At 44.6% G+C, this 16587-nt stretch overlaps 1 protein-coding gene across 1 annotated transcript in view; it reads right to left on the reverse strand.

Moving 5' to 3' along the window:
- Positions 1 to 16587, reverse strand: part of KIF5C (kinesin family member 5C) — a 158299-nt gene that overhangs the window by 28824 nt on the left and 112888 nt on the right. The window contains exons 15-19 of the mRNA XM_047722402.1: positions 15328 to 15474; positions 8918 to 9106; positions 4659 to 4776; positions 2292 to 2368; positions 957 to 1066 (exon numbers count right to left, since the gene is read on the reverse strand). Of these exons, the coding sequence (XP_047578358.1) occupies positions 957 to 1066; positions 2292 to 2368; positions 4659 to 4776; positions 8918 to 9106; positions 15328 to 15474 (641 nt within the window). The remainder of the gene's footprint in view (positions 1 to 956; positions 1067 to 2291; positions 2369 to 4658; positions 4777 to 8917; positions 9107 to 15327; positions 15475 to 16587) is intronic.

Below are 16587 nucleotides of genomic sequence, written 5' to 3' on the forward strand. Positions count from 1 at the left end.
AGAAGCTCACGGAACCTGGCCTTGCTCCCCATACAGAAATGCAGTTCTCCGTCTACAGAACGTGGGGGTGGAGGGAGGCTTCGGTCTAGATCTTGGGAATGAGGGTGGGGGTGTCAGTGGATGGGACTGTATTTCAACATAACTGGTTTTCTTCATTTTCCCTCGTCTTCTATTTGGGGGCATTTAAAAACATTATTCTGCAACAGGGTCAAAGACTGCCAAGGCACTCGCTGTGCGAAAACATAAGAACCCTCAAGGAGAGGATCGCGAAGGCACTCGCCAGCTTGCTGCCTTGTTTTGACAGCGAGGCGGGAAGGTAAGAGAGGAGGAGGGGGAGGTCATTATGGGGCAGGGGTTCTTGAGGTGCCGTGACGGGATGGGAGTATGGCCCTGAGGGGAGTGACAGCAGAGACGAGCTGCAGTGACACCATCCTGGCAAAGCCACAGGTCCACGAGGACAGACACGGGTCCCCGAGAAGTGTGCGCATGTGACCAGGTGGCTCAGGGCTGTGCGGGGAGCATTTACGTGTTGGGTAAGGAGGCAGCAGGGGCTGACTATCTCCTTTGGAGTATGTTTTAGCCTATCAGAACCCCTGAGTCAGGACCAATGCAGGGGGGTTCGTTGTATATTTTCATATATAATTTCATACAAACAGTGTCACCACCTATGAGGGCATGTGTCTGCCCAGCTGAGTCACCAACATGACCCCGACTCCCGGGGGATGAGGAAGGGTGGCTGCACTCGCCTGCCACCTGCCCCACCAGAGCCCCCAGAGGCTCAGCTCCAGATGGGAGAACAGAAGTCTGAAGCTGCGCATCCAGCCTGCCGAGGCACAGGGCAGGACACAGAGGCCGCAGGCCAAGGAGGGCAGAACTGGGCTCAAAGCCGTGTCCTTCCAGGCTGGCCCGAGAGCCATGCCCACCCCCGTGTCCCAAGAGCTCCTGGGCCGACTCACTCCCGAATCTCATCGATGATTTTCTGCTTCTCCTCGATTTCATCCCGAAGTCTGGACAGCTGCTTCTGGTGAGCTTCCCGGTGGCTCTCCATCTGCTGCTCCAGCGCCTTCTGCAAGCCAGGCCAAGAGAAATGTGTCATCCTCGTTGGCTCGCAGCCCACGCCATGACAAGCCCTGGATTGCTTCTGCCTCCTACTCTACATCCCTCAGCTGTCAGGTCCCAAAGCTGGGGCCCCCAGAACCTGCCTTGCTTTACTGGCAAAACAAAACCCAAAGATCTATGATAAAACCCAGCAGGGCTTTTATCCTAGGAGCAAATCAGTCCATTAATTGAATAAAAATCTCTCCCGTGGCCCCCTACAGCTCACGTGAGCCACATGGCTTCTCTCACCAGGTCAGCCAGAGGGCACAGACCTCTTACTAAATACACCCAGGTGACGGCAGACAAACCATCTAACCCACGTGAGCCACACTTCCTCCCCTGTAAAATTTAGAGAATTGTCCCTGCCCTGAGCACTGCCCAGATTTATGGTGATGTTTGTAGGAGACCTCTTCACCAAAGGGACGTGAAACATGGAGGAGGGCCCATCAGGGTGAGCTTGGAGAGGCTCATGCCATGGGCACTGCTTTTTTTGTTTTTGTTTTTTAAAGATTTTATTTATTTATTTGATGGAGACACAGTGAGAGAGGGAACACAAGCAGGGGGAGTGGGAGGGAGTAGCAGGCTTCCCACCAAGCAGGAAACCCAGTGCAGGGCTCGATCCCAGGACCCTGGGATCATGACCTGAGCCAAAGGCAGACACTTAATGACTGAGCCATCCAGGCACCCTGCATATTAACAAGCGGTTTGCCTAAATGAATCAAAATCCTACATCCTCTCCTATCTCATTTTATTCACCCACAAAGCTTCTTTCCCAATTATTTTGCCTACATTTTCCTTCACCACTTACATGTGACCAAAAATAAACATCTTTATGGTACACAGCAATCCAAATCTGGAGTGCTTCTTTAAAAAGGTCAAGGGAAGACATGTTCTGGCAGTTCAGCAGAGCAGTGCGGCCCACGCAGTGACCGGGGCGGGGGGGGGCCTGCTGCCTCCCCTTCCCCAGGAACAGGGAAGCAGCACAGACTAACGCAGCATGACTACCGGACTTCTGGACACCTCCGCCTTCCTCTCGGTCCTGCGCCAGGCCGCACTGTGCCACGGCCGGCACTGGTCCCTCCCCCCTCCCTCCTACATGGCCACACAAGTCTCTGAAGGAGACAGATTTTCCTAGAGTAAGAAAATGCAGTCCATATGCACGCTGGGCTCCAGGGCAGGGGCCGCGCACACACCTTCATCTCCTCTGCGTCCTGCAGCCGCGTCAGATGTTCCTTCTCCTTATCCTGGAAGCTGACTTCGTGCATTTTTTCTGTTTTGAATTTTAAATGATGATTGAAGATTTAACTGGCGGGACTCACATCCAAAAGTAAACATATTTTTAAAAAGACAAAAGACAAAAAAAAAAAAAAAAAAAAGGAAGAATGGCCATGGAATGAAACAGAACTTATATGACCAATTACAACCACGCTATCCAAGATCAGGCTTCCCAGGCAAGACTTCAGGCTGGTGGAGGCTGCCCACTCCAGTGGGTCCACTTCAGGCCAGGGTGCTGACTCGGAAGTGGGCCACTCTAGGAGGGAACTGACTGGGCTGTGTCTGACCTCTCCCCTGGCCTTGGTGAGCCACCCCTGCGGCAGGATACAACAGCCTGCTTTGCACATTGGAAAGCACTCTGTGAAGTTTAGAGGCATTTGGATGCAATGCCACTATTAGAGTTCCAGAAAGAGCTAATTTACCTCTCATCAGTACACTGTTTATTCTCAAAGAATCTAGAGCAGAAGAACAAAAAATCTAAGAACAAAGAAAACAAAAAATAACAGGCTCCATATTAAAAAGGAAGGCCCCACATTTGGTGCATGGCACACCTCCAGTGGGAGTCTGTCCCAGCCTATTCTTGGTCAGGGGCACGCACCCGGCACCCCCAGCAAGCAGCAAGCTCGGTGGCGGAAGAGGGGCCGCGGGTAGCAAAATGGTTTAGAACAGTGTCATGCAAGTCATTACGCTTTCTATCTAGTCTGTTCCACTTTATTTTAGATCTTCTCACCTCTATTTTATTTCTACTTAGGGCACCACTACTGAAGCCATTTACCAGAGAGAGAAAAGTTCTTTTCAATGCCAAGTATTACGGGGAGCGTGCTATCTCTAACATTCATCCATTATCACATAAAGAAAACATGCAAGGTCATAGCGGGGCTGAGGGTGTTCTCGATCTTTCTAAATTTGCCTAGACATTTGGAACAAAATGTATTTACTGAGCAAGTAACTATATTAACAATAAAGGAAATAAAAAGAGGTGGCATCATCACCAATCCTACTACCCTATCAAAACAATTTTCATTTCAAATATTAATCTGCTGGCCTTGGAACACAAGTATCCATTGATTCCTGGATGTTATAACCCAGTAAAGATTACATATTATGATCTTTAATCTAAGGACGCCTTGTAAGCATGGCTGCACAGCCTGCACTTACTTCACCTCCAAAATAACACATCCCATAGCTGGCTTAACTGTTTGACATTTAGGTTGGCTGCCTTTTCTTCCTTCCACTAATACAATGAATTCTACAACGAATATCTGAGATTTGAGGATCAAAAAGTATGGAAAGTGTTATGATAATTGCTATTTATCCTCAAAAAAAATTTTTTTAGAAAAGATTTTTTTTATTTGACAGACAGAGATCACAAGCAGGCAGAGAGAGGAAGGGAAGCAGGCTCCCTGCTGAGTGGAAAGCCCTATGCGGGGCTCGATCCCAAAACACTGGGATCATGACCTGAGCCAAAGGTAGAGGCTTTAACCCACTGAGCCACCCAGGCGCCCCTATCCTCAAAATGCTTTCTAAAAGAACTCTAACAATTTTCATTGCAATTCATGGTACATGTGTCCCATCTCACAGCAATGCATATGTTCTTAAAATCTATTCCAGTTTCTGCATTTCTAGTTACCTCTCTTGAATTTTTTCTATTTATTCATATCTTTGGAGTGCTTCCTATGTGTCAGGCACTTCGCTAAGCAAAGGGCATCAGGAGGCTGTCCGGCAAAGGGAAGAGCTGGTTCCAAGGACGGAGGGTCAGGCAGCCATTGGCAGAAGTTCAGACTTTATATTAAGAGCAGGGGGATATCAGAGGGATGGGGCTGGGCACAAGATAGAAGGTGCTTTTATAAGAGTTCCCTGAGAAGCAGCACAGTGGCTGGCCTGGAGCAGATGGGCTGAAAGCCTCTGTAGACGATGTAGTCACAACTCTTAATTAAGATTAAGGATAGTGAAAATAAAGGTGGAGATGAGCAGAAGCAGACAAGCATCTGGCAGATCAAATGGACAGGTCATGGGAACAGACTGGAGGCCAGAGGTGGAGGAGAGAAGATTGACTCAGGCAGCAGGGTGGATGGAGGGAAATGGGAAGAGGGGCATATACCGGGTGGGGGCAATATTCTAATTTTTTTTTTAACCACACCCCCTTCCCTCAATTATTCCATTGTTTTTCAGGAGACCTGGAAATGCTATAAATGAGCAAAACTAAACGTTGTGAGATTTGGCCAACTAGAGACTATCTGATGTAGACCAAGAGCTCAACACCTGCAAAGGAGTCAATTACTTACCTTGGGCTCGGAGCTTGGCCAGCTCCTCACTGAGCGAGTCCTGGGACTCCTCCAGCTGCCTCCTCTTCTGTTCCATGTTCTGCATGTAGTCTGTCAGGGATTTTATCTTGGCTTCATGCTTTAAATAAACAAAAAGATGAAAAGGAGGCATGAGGGACAAGCAACCCGGCTTGCCTGAAGTTGTCTGATGGGAAAAGGCCCCAGAGGACTTCCTGGGTCCGTTTTTCGAGGACCAACTCCCAAACAAAGCATATTCTTCCCTCGTCTTGAGATCTGTGATCGAGGGCTAACATGGCCCTCTGTTTCCTCCCTGTGCTCCACTGCTTCATTCCACACTGACCCATGTCATCACCACGGCCCTCCCCACCACCCGCCTAAGTGAGATGCCAAAGCCCAAGCTGGTTTTTCTCCTCATAGAAAACAGTGTCCTGGAAAAATGTCTAGGGCAGAGGCTTCGTTCTTGGAACTGGCACCTCTAGGTTCTGTCTTCAGAACTCAAATATGGTCTTTTCGTTTCCTCTCAAACACACCAATTCCTGTGTCTGAGAGACCTTGCATTTTACATTTTCCTCTCCCTAGGACGTGCTCCACCCTCCCCACCCAGAGTCCTTATCACTGGGGTCCTCACAGTTTCTTACAGTACCCAACTTTGGCAAGATTTATCTATTTCTTTTTACTTGCCAGCTTCATGAGGGTATGGAGCCGATGCTTAATAAATATTAGTGGAACCAGTGAATGAATGGAAGCTCATAGACTGAAGTAAAGACAGGGCGCCCTTCCAGCAGACGGATATATGTAGGCACTTCCCCCACTCAAGATCTACAGCGTTCACATGAAAGCAGGAAAACCCTGGAGACTAAGCTCTCATCTAGTGAAACAACCTCTGGGAAATGGGACACAGTGCAGTCAGGTTATAAGCACAGCTTCTGATGAAAAGGATGAGTGTAAATGAAGAAAATAATTGCATTTTTGCTCGAAATATTTTGTCAGATTCTTTAGATCATGTCAGAAAGTAAAGAGCCAAAGTTTCTCTGACTTTCGAATCCCCAGAAAAAATGATTAAATATTTGTCTCTGTGTAAATTGTAACGGTACAAAGTAGCACCCAACAGAAAGCTGTATTTGTTGCTAATGGAGAACACACTGACACATTTATCCTTTAACATTCTAACATGCTGATATTCTTGACTCTGATCTCATATACCCAAAGTCAATGTCACTGTCAGACTTGGGCAACTAGAGCCTCGGTCCTGGGCCCCACACTGTGAATACCCCACTAGGGCTGTCTTCTGGCTGCACTCACTCCGCAAAGAGCATGTAGGCCAAGGAGGCATGCCCCATGGAACCCATGCCCCCTTCCAGACCACACTCTGAAGACGAGAAACCCAGGAACTCCCTGCTCCAGTGGCCATAAAGGCCACTCCTAGGGCTGGCACTGCAGCTTCTGTCATCAATTCACACAGATTAGAGTTGACAGTTACACAGTGCTATCAGTTTCCACGAAGGGCAGAAGGGCTGGTGCATCCAGATGGAAAGAGAAGACAGTGGGCTGCAGACGGAGGGACCTCTGTTTCTACTCTTGCCTTGGTCTCCAAACGTTAGGGGCAGGACTATCCAAATGCACATATTCCCAATACAAGAGGTGACCTGGATATCAGACTTGTGTCGGTACTCTGCCCTAAGGTTTATCATTTTCTCCCATTTTTTTAATTATAAAAATGTCAAGTAGTAAAGCAAATCCAGAAAGAAGTGGCATAGATTTTACCCATGTAGCAGTTTTGGTGGTTTTTTGTTGTTTTTTTTTTTTTTAAGATTTTGTTGGGGATGGGGTCGGGGGGGTGGCGGGAGCAGAGGGAGAGGAACAAGCAGACTCTGTGCTGAGCACAGAGCTGATGCGGGCCTCCATCCCACAACCCTGATATCATGACCTGAGTCAAAATCAAGAGTCTGACATTTACCCGACAAACCACCCTGGTGCCCCCACCCATAAACCATAGGTGCCCCCACCCATAAACCATAGTTATCAACTATTCTTGGTCTTAACTGTATGAATGCATACTAGATAGAGTTGCAAGGCATGGCGTACACATAACTGAGCACTTTCATTTTCACTTATGTTTATATAATCATTCTTTCCAAAAGGCAATGTTTTATAAATTTTTGTAAGAGCTGCATAGCAATCTTTCATGTAACTTAACGTCATTATCTTATCAACAGATGTTTGGGTATTTCATGTTATTATAACATAAGTAATATCGCACTCACCATCTTCCATATAGGCTTTGCACATTTTAATCGGGAAATAAACATATAAAATAAAATTTTTGCATTTTCATTACCAATGAAAAATACCATAAATGAAATTACTGGACCAAAGTACTTCAATTTTTATGGCTTTTGATTCCCAAAGTGCTTTCCAAAAGGACTGGCCGAATTATACTTTTCTCAGCAATGTGTATAAATTTCACGATCACACACCAACACCGGATAATCTTTTACAGTACGTTTTTGCTTACTGCACGGTTATAAAATGGAAACCTGATGTGCTCATTTGCATCTCTCAGATTACTACAGTGGGAGGGGAGAAGGCTGGAGCTGGTTCTGTGATGATATGTTACTGTTTACAAGCATACCAGAAGGACGTATGCTTTGGTCGGTCTCTCAGTATTATCTGACACACCACTCCCTGCTAGTATTAGTTTCCTGCAAATGATTTCAGCTGTTTTAATGCCTGGTCTGAGGCAGTGGGCAGCCCTCACTGCAACACTCCCAGAAGTCTCAAGCCCCAAACACTAAGCTCAGATATCAGTGGTGGACCAGAAATGAGGCTGCTGCTTTCTGAAACCACCTCACTAAAATGAAAACGCCATTTCAGTGGGCAGAAGAGTGGCCTGACTCACTGAGCAGACGAAATGTGGCCTGGGACTCAAAAATCCCTTCACGGCTTTGTGTTCACACATGCTTTGGTTTGAGACCCTGATCTGCCTTTTGCTGGCTGTGGGATTTTGAACTGTGTATTTAATCTTTCTGAGTCTCTCCTTCCTCATCTGAAAAACAGGAATAATAATAAAACCTGCCCATCAGGACTTTTTTTTAAAGACCAAGTGAGGGACACCTGGGTGGCTCAGTGGGTTAAAGCCTCTGCTTTCGGCTCAGGTCATGATCCCAGAGTCCTGGGATTGCGCCCCACATCGGGCTCTCTGCTCAGCAGGGAGCCTGCTTCCTCCACTCTCTGCCTGCCTCTCTGCCTACTTGTGATCTCTGTCAAATAAATAAATAAAATCTTTAAAAAAAATAAAAATAAAAAAAATAAAGATCAAGTGAGATGATGCATGTGAAGAGCTTAGTGCAGTGTGGGGAGCTTTGTAAACACTCACTAAAATGTTACGTGCTACTAGTGGATGGCTACCCCTGGATGGCTCAGTTGATTAAGCGTCTGCCTTTGGCTCAGGTCATGATCTTGGGGTCCTGGGATCAAGCCCCGCATCAGGCTCCCCGCTCACTGGGGAGTCTGCCTGTCTGTCACCCGCTTCCCCTCCCCCACCTGTGTGGGCATGCACTCACTCGCTCTTTCTCTCAAATAAATAAAATCTTTTTAAAAAATGTTACCTATTACTGGGGCACCTGGGTGGCTCAGTGGGTTAAAGCCTCTGCCTTCGGCTCGGGTCATGATCCCAGGGTCCTGAGATCGGGCCCCGCGTCGGGCTCTCTGCTCGGCGGGGAGCCTGCTTCTCCCTCTCTCTGCCTGCCTCTCTGCCTACCTGTGATCTCTGTCTGTCAAATAAATAAATAAAATCTTTTTAAAAAATAAATAAATAAATAAAATAAAAATGTTACCTATTACTATTATTAATAATAGCAGTAGCAGCAATAGTTTCTGTTTTCACATATTAAGTTGGACCTGTGGTAGAGATTAAAAGATGAAGGAATGTTCCTTACCTCATAGGAGTTTTAGCTTCCACCCAATCTCATCCATTCATTATAATCTCTACCTACCTCCCTACATGTCCATATACAGATAGAGAGATGTAGACACATCCTCTAAAAGGGACTGAAGGTAATTCATGTAATTCACACAACAAAGTCTAGCCTTAAGCAGAAGCTTGGGCTGTAATTGTCTGGGGAGGCCGTGGACAAGTCTTATATAAAGCAAAGTCCACCAGCTATCCCTATCATGCACCATCAGACCCAGTAAGAGCACCAAGCCAGCAGATTTCAAGAGGTCGAGGGAGTGAAATGAGGGGGGAAGGGGTGACCTACCTGGGAAATGAGCAGCTGGCAGGCAGCCAGCTCCCGCTCACTGGCATTCATCTTCCTGTTGGAGTCCATCTGGGCATTCTCGAGCTGTTTGCTGCGGTTCACCAGGGATTTGACCTCCGACTTCATCTTGCTGATATACAGGCGGGCCATGGTGAATTCCTCCTCAATGACTCCATTCACGTCTGCCAACTGAGCACAGGAAGGCATACGCTCAGCTATTGCTTACAAATGCCAGAGATTCATGGGGCCCCGAAAATCTGTCCATGGATACTCAAGATGTCTTTGGGTTTCTGATTAGGAATCCTTAATTATAGGACCACAAGCTGAAAATGATAGCTTTATGTTACTATATATTCACTACATAAATATATCCCAAGTTTTCTGAAACCTCAAGTAAGACTGAATTAAAAACCTCCATTAAATATCGTTCTCAATCAGCCAGGGTTTTCACTACAATTAATTTTTAAGATGAAAGACATGATATCAGAGGGAAAATATACTTCTTTTTAATCTTAAGAAGATTAAAAAAAGGATAACTCTGAAAAGGTATTCCATTCAATGTCCAGCACCTTACATTTCTAGAATAACGGCAAGGCCTAGTGTTTTTAAAGGGGACTCTGAGTCCCTATAAGAATTCAAATCAAAATTTCAATTCTGGGGTGCCTGGGTGGCTCAGTGGGTAAAAGCATCTGTCTTCGGCTCAGGTCATGATCCCGGGGACCTGGCATTGGGCTCTCTGCTCAGCAGGGGGCCTGCTTCCTCCTCTCTGACTACTTGTGATCTCTGTCAAATAAATAAAATCTTAACAACAAAAAAAAAATTTCAATTCTGTTCTCTATGGTCTCCTATTCAGAGAGTGTTGAATATGCTTCTATAAGCAAAGGTTGAAATAAAAAGGGTTTTCTACATAGCCTTCAGTTAAACAATAATAAACAACAAAATTGAATTAAGAACATGCTGTTACCAAATGCCCTTTTAGATGAAGATTTTCCTATGACTTTTTGTTTACTATCAATCAATATTTCCCTGTCTCTATGTGCCTGCCCCTTCCAAGGAGATAAGAATCGAGCTTATATTATTTAAAATTATCTGAGTGGGGTGCCTGGGTGGCTCAGTCAGTTAAGCAGCTGACTCTTGGTTTCGGCTCAAGTCGTGAACTCAGGGTTGTAGGATGGAACCCTGGATCGGGCTCTGTGCTTGGTGCAGAATCTCCTGGAGACTCATTCTCCCTCTTACTCTGCCCCAACCCCCAGCTCTCTCTCAAATAAATAAATAAAATTACCTGAGAGTTTAACAATCTAAATCCACCTTTAGAAAGAAAGATTCTGAAAGCCAGCATTTCTGCATGATCTCATATTTGGCATCTCAGTTTCAGAGCTCAACTGGAAACAAAACCTGAAGCAAGATACTTGGGATAGAAACCCGTTTGCTCTCAAGACGCAAACATGCTCTGAAGGACAATTAATCAGAGGAGCAAAATAACCGTGCACATATTTTCTTTAACCACCAGAGGGCATCCTAGCCCCTCAGGAGAACACAAGAGCGCTGTCCAGTATCCAGCCCACAAACAGAAAGCTTCAATTGGTTCTAAGACAATGATTCCAGATATGGTTTTAATGTTCCACAGTACGTTATAACTGCCCACTTTTGTCATTATTGCTGTCATTAACTCATCATATGATGATTTTTTTTTCTGTAAAAATTTAAGAGCTAGGAATATGGAATCGTATATCAACCCCGAAAATTGGTAGCAGATGGGAAGTATACCAGACCACACCGGGTGCCTGTAACTTTTGTGTCAGCCTTCCCCTAGGACTCCACAACAGGATCTGTTAAATGACACCGGTGTCAAATCAACACAAAGCAGAACCTATGTTAACAGCAAGAAAACCCACAGTCCTATTTTAATGAAGGTTCTTGCTGAGCCACTTCTAATTCTGACTGCCAATAACGATTTGCCTACCAACAGGTTTTCATTGCATTCCTGCTTACAACCCAATGGCATGAAGAGAAGGGGTGAGATACGCCCCAATCTTTCAGCACAGTTTTGTTCCTCTGCCTTTGTGATTGGCCCAACGTGGAACACACAGGAGAAGCTTGTTCTTTAGGCTCACCAGGTATGTCCTATGTGTTTGCCCAGCCTCTGTGGAAAGATAAGTGACTTCCATCTCTTTGATGTGGGGTTTACAACCTACACCAACTCCTGGGGAAAACACCACCAGACCAACAAGTAGGGCATTTGGGGAAGGGAACAAACACCTCCTCCCTTCCAGCTCTGTCTTTAGACAAGGACACTTTGTACTCCATGCCCAGATCCCATGTGCATTGGGGAAGAGCAAAATAGCACACAATAATGGGCTTCCTCCAAAATGCAAGCTGGATGCTTGTTCCCCTACCAGAACCATAACTTCTGGAGCATACCCTTGTCCTAGGAAGTCTAAGACGAGATTTTGAATCTGATGAAACACCCCCCCACACACACAAAATGGTACTCTGAACAAATGGTTTTACTTTAAAGTCGTGTTTTTGTTGATTTTTTGTTTTGTCTCAACCACTTAGGAGTTCATATATTCAGTCATTCAAAGTAAACTCAAAATTTTCCATAATCCCAGTAAACTGTTATTTCAAGAGGGGAATCAAGTTTGTTGCTAAAATGTTATTTATAACTCTCCCCTGGGTTTGACAATGACTCCAACAGCACACACTAAGCTGCGTGATCCAGGAGAGCTGACTAATCCAGGAGAAAAGGCTGCCTTTCTGTGGGAAGGCGATGCTGCCGGCCCCTCCCACCCTGTCTACATAGGAGTCACCCCCATACCCACCCACCCCAGGGCTCAGGAGCATGGAGTGATTGCACAAGGTGCCATTTCTAGGCCAAGTAAAAGGTAAGTAAAATGACTGTTGCCATTCCAATACCTAAAAGTCAGAATGGAATGAGAAGTCCCTTTTTTTCTTTTTGTTCTCTTTTTTTTAAGTGCTCAGAAATGTCCATTTTGTTTGTGCAGTACAGAGCTCAGGCATGATATGGTGGCTTCCAAGAGTTTGATAGGCAGGAGGGGAATGGAGAAGCAAGCCTTCTTGGCAGTGAGACCCCAGCCCCAACACAACCAAGACTGTACTGAAGAGGCTGATGGGATGTGAGCTGTTGGTGATGAGGGCTGATTTCAGGCCCAGGATCTGCAGAAATGTACCTGCCACACTGGCCAAGCTATAGAAATGTCCCCAATGCTGCTGGGGCCAGGGCCCCTCAACTGCCCGAAATTCTTCACCTGTACTTCACCCAGACCCAAAGTCAAAAGAAAATCTGGCAGCTATCCAATCCATTTCATTTACTATACCTCAACTTTCTATCCTAGAATCTGGAAACTTTTTTTTTTTTTTTTAAGATTTTATTTATTTATTTGACAGACAGAGATCACAAGTAGGCAGAGAGGCAGACAGATAGAGAGAGAGGTGGAAGCAGGCTCCCTGCAGAGCAGAGAGCCCGATGTGGGGCTCGATCCCAGGACCCTGGGACCATGACCTGAGCCGAAGGCAGAGGCTTTAACCCACTGAGCCACCCAGGCGCCCCTGGAAACTTTTGTTTTAAAGAAAGCCGGGTGACATAGGAAAAAGACAAGAAGAGGAAGTTCACTAATAACCCCAGAGAAAGTCAACTCGAGGCTCATCTCATCATTGGGTGGTCACATTTTGTTTTGTAGACTAAACAAAGTATTGCCTGGGCTCTGAAAATGTTTCAAGACATGAAAGAACTGGAGAAATATGGGTCCTTCTGTTACCCTGCTGTCTGGGCCTGTTATATTCTGGAAAGAGGGCATCTTTTCCCCTCTTCCCAGGGTATGACCAGGAGTCACCATGTGGGAACTGAATAGGGTTTTAGGAAGAAAAACAAGGTCAGTGACAAATGTCTCCCTGATCTAATCATTTTCTTAGATAAAAGAATTATATCTATCTATTGAGTAGTCATAACCAATGCTCTATGCCCACAATGTAGATCTAAGAAATATATGTATAACTCATGCAATTTCTGACAACCTGTAAGATAATGTGGGCTCATCTTGTCATTGCACAAATCAGGAAAATGAAGCCTGAGAAGTATAGTGAATTGCCCAGTCACACAACTCCTACGCATTAGCTCTCATTGCCCTGACGATTAAATCATAATTGTGGAAAAAAAAAAAACTCAAAATGATTAAGAATATGATGCTCTATGAGTGAGGATTGTCAATGAAAATAACTAGTTATCAATGAAATTAACTAAGGCATCCAATGTCTGGAATCCAAAAATATCTTGAAAACATCCAGCTAAATATTTAAAAATAATTTCAATCATACTTCAGATTCCCAAAGGTAAAGACTCTTTTTTTAATGCTGAAGCACCCAGACACTCCTTGATTTCATTAGCATTTCTTATCAGCTCTATTTTAGAATGTAGCATAAAAATATCTTCCTTTATCATTATCAGCAGCAGCACCAACTTCTCCTATATCAACTCCACCTTCACATTGCATGGGCCACTTAATCCCCCAAATCTCGGAAGCTCAGTACCAACGCGTGCTTCTAAAAATTAAATCCCCAAACATAAAGCCACCCAACTGGGGCTGAATGGGTTAATCTTATAGTATCTAAGAATTCTGTGCTAAAATTAGATTCATTCGCAAAGATTCATGAAATATTCAGTTACAATAGAGGTTCTATGAAAGAATGATTAGGCTTATAGGAGGTCGTATACTCTAAGACTAGATCTGCGATATTATCTAAGAAGAGATTTCTAGGCTTTCCAGAAATGTCTATAAACAGAAAGAATTGGGGGAGCCTTTTCTAGTACTTAACAATCCCAGCTCAAAACCTAAGTGTTCCCACAAAGCAGACGGATGTAAAACTCAGCCTTTTAAAAGGCTGACCTCAAAAGAATTTGATTTGAGTTGCTCAGGAAGTGGAAGTTGAGAGATATAATACCATTCCGTGGCTTGCCACAATCTGCCACATGTACCGATGGCTACTCTGTACAAGGGTGCTGTGTTATGATTACAAAGCTACAGGAATCAAAACAGTGTGGTTTTAGCATAACAATTAGATCAATACAATAGACTAGAGACCAGAAACAGTCCCATACACTGTTGGGGGCGATGGATACGTTCATGATCTTACTGTGGTAATGGTTTAATGAGAGTATAATATGTCAAAACTTCTCAGACTATACTCTTACAAAGCTATTTTTAAAAATATCTCTAGCTTAGCTCTCTATGTCTCCCTACCGCAGGTAACTGATAATTGTTCTTGGCTGATAACATTCTACACGCTCTCTTGTCCCTCTATTCCTAGCTCACAGACAATTTCATACCACCCCCATTTTCCCCGCCTCCCTTACTTCCTTGCTGCCAGTGGCACCAATGTGCACAACTCTAGAGGACCAATCACGATTGGCTGAAGCCAGTGACAGCAATACTATTTCTCTTTGCTTTCCCAGTTTCTCTTGCAATTTGGGGTGACCATGTGACCCAATTCTGGCTAATAAGGTATAAGGGGACATCTACTAGGGACTTATGGGATATAGTTTCCTCCTGATGGGAATTGGCTGCCTTTTCAGCCCATCCTGCCTTGGATGTGTTTGTGTGAAGATATGATGGTTGGTGTTACAGCAGTTATCTTGCTATCATGAGACAAAAGACTACAGATGTGAAAAGGTAATAAGCTAATGAAAGCAGAAAGGAAATAAAGAAAAGGCCTGAATCCTTGACATCGTTGGGACAGTGGATCAAAATTTGCTTCTGAAACTTGAATAAGGTTAGACTGACCTGGGCCATCTTGTTAAAATGCAGATTCTAATTTCAATAGGTCTGCAGTGGCCTGAGAGTCTATACTTCCAACAAACTCCCAGGTGATGCAGATCACAACCCGAATAGCAAATTCTACACAAAATTCTCATATTGTGAATAATTAAATGTGGATTTATTTTTAAGCCACTGTTAGAATCCTATTACTTTCACCTGAAAGCTTTCCTAATTCATACTGTTGGCTGGGGAATTTTCATTCTGTTGGGTTCTCACAGAAAAAGAGGAACACAATTCTGAGACTAGAAGTATTGCTTAACCTATCCAATTCCAAACTCCTGTGACATTGGCATGTAAGTTAGAGAAATAACCCCATCTGCATAAGGATCACTAACATTTGAAGACGTTTCCTGTATGTGAAAGGTAATTTTTTCTCCTCTGCCAAACCCAGCCAATCATTCACTTAGTCATTCAATCAGCCCTTGGTTTGTTCATTCCAGTATTACCAAGCATGTGGCAGGTACAAAGCACTATGCTGAGTATTGGATACTTAGGATAATAAAACACAGACCCTGCTTGCTTAGGGCCCCACCATTATAGGAGCAGGTAGACAAGATAAAAGAGGGGCTGGCTTACAGTCTTCACATCATTGGTGCCGATAATTCCACCTATCTCCCCCAGGTCCTTCAACAGCAAATTCAGGATCTCCGTAGCCCTCTTCTTCTGGTGGTTGCTAAGCTCTTGTAGCTGGCTCAGCTCCCTCTGTGTGGTTGTCAATGTCGTCTGAAAAACACATTTTAACAGCAAATTAAAAGAGCTGCCCATCAATTCATACCCGCTGCATTGCAAAGAATAACGAAATAACACATGATGGAGCTCTTTTATCATTTCAAGCACTTTCAACAAAGGAGTCCTATTAAGTCAAACTAGAGTACAGCACCGCCTTCTTTGATAAAAAGGAGACTTGGCCTTGGCCTGATAGGTTATGTCTACATATCCCATGACAATTTGCAGGTCGGTGAAAAGTTTTTAAAAATAGAGTCCAAAAGGAGCCCTCAGGTTGACAAGGCGTGAATGCATCTTCCTACCCTCGACATGTTCTGCTTCAGTCCCCATGGTCCCAAGCATCCCCACCTGCCTGCATCTCCACTTCCACATCCAAGCAAACCTCCTCCCTGGACCATTTCCAAAAGTTCCCATCTGACTTCGTAATAATAGACAGGTCAGGAAGGCCCAGAGAGAGCCATTCATGAGTTTAGAAAACAACTTCTAAAAAGTCTTGCGACCTTCCCGGTGATGCCGAATTGAACACGCTTCGTCTATTCTCAAAACTGGCTGAGAGTCTCCATCTTAACATAGAGCAGTAGCTCCATTTTACTGCCAAACATCAACACCCATCTCTTTTTCATCTCTCACGTACGTTACCCAAAGGTAGAGATTTACAACTAACTTGATGAACTCTTCACATGAGAGGAATAGCTGTGCTTTGGTGTCTTGGTACTCACTCGGCCAACAAAGAAAATAATTTTGCTGCAGTACCGAGCTGTGGAGCTGCAGGCAAAGACACACAGGCAAGTCTGCCATCACGGCTATTATACTAGCACCCTTTCCCATGGTCTGGCTAGAAACAGTACTCTAAACCAGTCTAGTGATACTTGGGCTTGGCAGAAAATAAGAACTGTATTAGGGAAAATGTGTCACTGTTTTGAGATGCAACTAAAATGAAAGACTCATTTAAAGGATCCGGCAGAAAACAGTAAGCAGAGAAAACCGAAGTCTCCTTTCCTAGGTGACTTCTGGTTTGTTTTTCTGCTTCTTTTAGGTTTTGTTTTGGCATTGCTACTGCTTATTTTGTTCCGTTTTTAAAGCCTACGGAAGCAGTAGTTTCCATCTTGG

This window comes from Lutra lutra, chromosome 3, assembly GCF_902655055.1.
Source record: "Lutra lutra chromosome 3, mLutLut1.2, whole genome shotgun sequence".
In the NCBI taxonomy this organism is placed as follows: domain Eukaryota; kingdom Metazoa; phylum Chordata; class Mammalia; order Carnivora; family Mustelidae; genus Lutra; species Lutra lutra.